This window comes from Loa loa (genome assembly GCF_000183805.2).
Source record: "Loa loa unplaced genomic scaffold supercont3.449, whole genome shotgun sequence".
Classification (NCBI taxonomy): domain Eukaryota; kingdom Metazoa; phylum Nematoda; class Chromadorea; order Rhabditida; family Onchocercidae; genus Loa; species Loa loa.
In genome coordinates this window covers 11,412-16,273 of record NW_018108629.1, presented here as the reverse complement: position 1 = coordinate 16,273, position 4,862 = coordinate 11,412, and the positions used below count along the sequence as shown (strand labels likewise).

General features: G+C 25.7%; 2 protein-coding genes across 2 annotated transcripts in view; one reads left to right on the top strand and one right to left on the bottom strand.

Annotated features, from left to right (window-relative positions):
* Nucleotides 1–1,508: 1,508 nt before the first annotated feature.
* On the top strand, nt 1,509–3,855 carry LOAG_12643 (hypothetical protein; the record flags this gene model as incomplete). Its single annotated transcript, XM_020448577.1, has 7 exons — nt 1,509–1,558; nt 1,751–1,956; nt 2,527–2,659; nt 2,797–2,928; nt 3,341–3,390; nt 3,478–3,549; nt 3,751–3,855. The coding sequence occupies exons 1-7, from the start codon at nt 1,537–1,539 to the stop codon at nt 3,853–3,855; spliced, it is 720 nt and encodes a 239-aa protein (XP_020301293.1). The 5' UTR covers nt 1,509–1,536.
* Nucleotides 3,856–4,127: 272 nt separating this feature from the next.
* LOAG_18695 (hypothetical protein) overlaps nt 4,128–4,862 on the bottom strand; it is a gene marked incomplete at its 5' end in the record, with an annotated part of 2,712 nt that continues 1,977 nt past the window's right edge. Inside the window, one exon of the mRNA XM_020451358.1 lies at nt 4,128–4,386. Coding sequence (XP_020304862.1) covers nt 4,169–4,386 — 218 coding nt within the window. The 3' untranslated portion in view covers nt 4,128–4,168. The remainder of the gene's footprint in view (nt 4,387–4,862) is intronic.

Here is a 4,862-nt window from a genome sequence, read left to right as displayed (position 1 = left end):
ATTATTATTATTATTATTATTATTATTATTATTATTATTATTATTATTATTATTATTATTATTATTATTATTATTATTATTATTATTATTATTATTATTATTATTATTATTATTATTATTATTATTATTATTATTATTATTATTATTATTATTATTATTATTATTATTATTATTATTATTATTATTATTATTATTATTATTATCATTATCATTATTATTATTGTCAACAAGGTTAAAGTTATTCTCACATATTCATATTTTCTTTTGTGATTGGAGAAGTGAAACTCTTTTAGAAATTAGCAAACTTTTATTAATACTAATTAGTAGTTATAGTTGCAGTGCCTTATACTTAACAAGTTGAAAGGGAGTTTGGACTTTTTGTATGCAAATCTAATTTCAAGATCTTTTGCGAATAGATAAAAGCCAAAAAATCTAACGCCAAATAATTCAATTTTTTGTACCATGTTAGGAAACATTTCAAACAATTATCAATAACAATAAAGCTTTACCTATTTTGTTAAGAAAAAAAAATAGAAAACATTTTATTTGTTAATTGCATTAAACCACCTTAATTTTAATTAATTAATTAATGTTTTATCTATTTTAGCAAGAGAAAATAGAAAATATTTAGGTTTTCAATTGAATTAAATTAATTAAATTTCTATTAAAAACCAATTAAAACATATATCATGAACTTTTGTTTTCGTTTTTTTCTTGTTTTTTTTTCTTTTTTCCACTTCAAACTCTATCTTTGCCTTATTTTGGTTATTTTATTTATTTTTAAAACTTTTTTTTAAATTTATAAAAATTTAAAAATTTTTATAGTTTCTTACATCCTACATTTTGGTAGTATGTAGTCATGAACTTTACGATACTTGCGAACTTATCAAGATAATCTTATTGGATGATATATTAATCAATGGACGACATTACAGAATTGAAGATATAGCAATAAAAGAATATGATGAAAGGTATTAGCATTATTTATAGTTCTTTAAAATTAAAATTTTGCATTATTACAATTAAAACAACCACTATACTGTCCAATGTTTTGAAATGAAATTTGAAATTTGAAAAGTAAATTTGCATTAAAAAAAAAATCTTTGGAAAAATTCACTAAATATCAACTTTTTTATATTGTTTTTCTGAAGAAATTAAAATTTTTAAATGTTAATTTTTGCTTTCATTTTAAATGACTTCATAATTACAATTTTTTATTTTATTTAATTAATTTCATTCAATTTAATTATGATAAAAATATATTAATCCAAAATATCCCTTCTTGTCCATTTTGCATGAATCTGTGTAACTAATTTCGATCAATTTTGTATTAAATGCAATACCCGCTTCAAATCTGACCATAATACTGACCATTACAGAGAGAAAGGTTAACTCTCTCTTTCTCTCCATCTTTTTCTCTCTCTCTCCCTGTGCTAGGTATAATTAAGATGACAAATTAATTTAATTCATATTTACAGTTTATTCATCCAACGAGTACTGAAGCTTACGGATGTAAGTCCATTTGCAGTTGCAAGTATGGTATTGGAGGTACCACCAGGTGAAACTTTACCTGAGTTAATTCATAAAAAATTTCACGTAACATATAAAAGTTTTCATATTTTTGCTTGCAATTTTGCTAATTTATCGTTTTTTATCGCAAAATTTAATCATTAATATGAATTGAATATGTTGTATTATCTTTTAATCATTGAACTGTTTTGTTTTTCTTTTTTTTATCTTGTCATTTCAGAAAAACAAAATGCGACAAAATTGGACACCACATTATTACCATTAAATCATTCGAAAATTTTAGTACCATATATTCAAGCAATGGCTGCTGCGCCATTTGCGCTTAATGCATTACAGTTAGAAAATAATGGCAAAGTATGGAATATCCTAGAAATTGGTCTTGGTACCGGAATTTTGAATAGCTTTTTGCATAATGTCTTTACCAATGTTTGTTTGTTTTTGTTTTGTCTTCTTTTTTTTTTTTTTTTTTTTTTTTTTTTTTTTTACTAAATAATTGTCACTTAGCAGTGCTACTATATGATAACAATGCTAATTGGAATTTGGATTTTTGAAAAAGTTATTAATAAGTGTTAATGATGCGAAATTCTCTTTCTAAGCATTTAAATTTCGTAAAACTTTAAATATTCATCCTTCCCCCCTTTTGCAGTGACAGGTCAAAGTGCACTATCAAAAACGATTATTGCAGTTTCTAGTAATGCACTTTGACCTGAAAAACTGTAAAATGAGGATTTTAAAAGAATAGACATATTAGTATTACTACAAAAGATTACAGAAAAACAAAATAGGTATTGATAAAATTTAACATTCTATAGATCACCTTTCCATATTTCTAATTACATTAATCAATAAATTCATTTATCAATTATCATTCATTTATCATTCATTGTTCTATTCATCTCTGATTTCATCGATCTCATCATTATTTTAAGATATATATCTTTCGAAAAAAAAACAGAAATCATGAAATAATTCAAATTTTTAAAAAATTAATTTCAGATAAATATAACAGCAATAGAATTAGAACAAGGAATGTATGAAATAGCTAAGAAATATTTTGGTCTAATTGAAGATAATTATCAAAGAGTAATTATTGAGGATGGTTTACGATATTTACAGAAAACTTCATCAAGTTCGTTCCATCACTTATCTATTGATTAAAATTGATGTTAACTTTTAATACATTCGAAATTTTACTATTTCGAATTTTAATTATCTTTAACTATTCGAATATAATTGCATCAAAGAGAAGCAATTAAAATTTTGGAGGTCAATCTAAATTCAATGTGATCTTTATCGATGCTTGCTATGATCGAATTGTTGACGAAGTGATGTGTCCGGTTGAAGCTTTTATGCTTAAACAAAATTTGCATATTGTTAAAAAAGCATTAACCAAAAATGGTTCGTTTTTTTTCTCTCTCTCTCTCATTCCACACTTTGCATAATTATAAATTGTTTGTTAACTTTTGACCTTTGGACTTTTTTGTAAATATTTTTCAACAAATGCGGGAAATCACTGATTCCACTGTTACCTTCTTCATATTGTTTTGGAATTATACCGTTTGTACGAATTCCATTATTTTGAGAATTTCCAAATATTTGCATATTTCGAATATGCCGATGTATTGTAAAAGCGATCCGCCAAGTTTCAACAATTTCGATCTTTCCAACACTTCAAATTTTGGATAAAGTTTTACAACATGAAACTCAAGTTTTTAATTTAAATTTCCAATCAAAATTCAATTTTGTGTTTTACAAAAAGTTTGTTAAATTTTTGGCGAAAACAAAATGAAAAGAATGCAATCAATTTCAGGGATTGTTGTTTTATCAGTTTTAACATTTGAAGAAAATGAACTTAGAAAGGTAAAATTTAAAATTGTATTTCGAATGATATTGTATGATATTATTATATGTTTAATGCATTTTCACCAATCAAATTAGTTGTTTTAGATACAAAAACGATATACAGATGTATTTGGTAGTTGTCATTTGATTACTGATGGACTAAATCTTGTCAACCATGTGAGTGATCTTTTCGGATAACATTCTGGAAGTTACAAAATTATCCCAGAAATCCTTTTTTAATAAGAAAAATTGATACAAAAGTCCGGCAATTTTATATTTCATGCATATTTAAAGTATTTTTCTCGTACAGTTTTGTCAAAATTGTAATTTTATATAAGATGAGGATAATTTCCAATCAGTCTTCATATGAATTTTCAGGTTCTTGCGTGTGGTGAATATCGACGAAATAAGGCCAAATTTGTTCGAAAATTAAAAGAAATTTACCAGAAATTTGAATTTAATTCAGAACCAAATATTGATTGAATTGAATTCTGGCATAGATATAATATGTACAATTAGCAACATTACATTCATTATTTAAATGTTTGAAATAATTTTTGTTAAAAATTTGGGATTATAGTCCCGTATATAGTGAACTGAAACTCACTAAGATATTCAAGCTGTCCCAGACAATACATACGGGAATAATCAAAATGAAAATTATGCACAGAGTTTATGCTGTAGGTTAAAATATAGTTGAGATAGTCCTCTCAATCAAACTTTGTCACTTTGTTCGGTGCTAAATTGGCTAAAAATAGTATTAGGATTTTATTTGCACATGATGAAATCTAAACATTCATTTGGATCGCTGTACAAATTCATTATGTCGTAACCAATATTGATCCCAATCATTATTATAATCACGATTATGAACCGGGAAATTCACCAGGGGTTGCTTATGAATTTCTTCCACTGGTACTTCGCGACGAACATATATATGGTCTTCTTTATCCCACCATGGATACCAGTTTTTATAGTCGAAATTTTGAAATGGTACTGCAAATTTGATGAAACCTACAAAAAGTTGAATTTAAGTAATTCATAAGGAAAATAAAAAGTTTTAGTTTGAGCAGCATAATTTGGCCTGCGCATTTTCTCTGCAGCCGAAATTTTTTTGTCATCACTTGATATCTCACTGATTTCTTGCGAAATATTCTGAAACTTCTGGTCCTGATAAGTTTGGTTTTCGTAAATGAAACTCTTTCGAACCTATTCAAAGAAATCAATTGGTCAAGCAGTAAATTTAGGAATGTATTTAAGGATTTCTCTACCTAAATCAAACTTCTCTTCTTCCCAAAATTTTCTCAAGTTATTCAATGCAAAGAAAAAATAAGCGATGAAAAAATAATATTGCGATCTCATCTCAGCCCACTTGTGATAAGACAACAATATTGTTTTTTATCGATAGGAAAAAAAATGTGAAAATCAAAAAATCAACAAACCATGCTCTCTTGCTTTCAGTAATTGTGCTCGAAGCTGCGTATACTGAT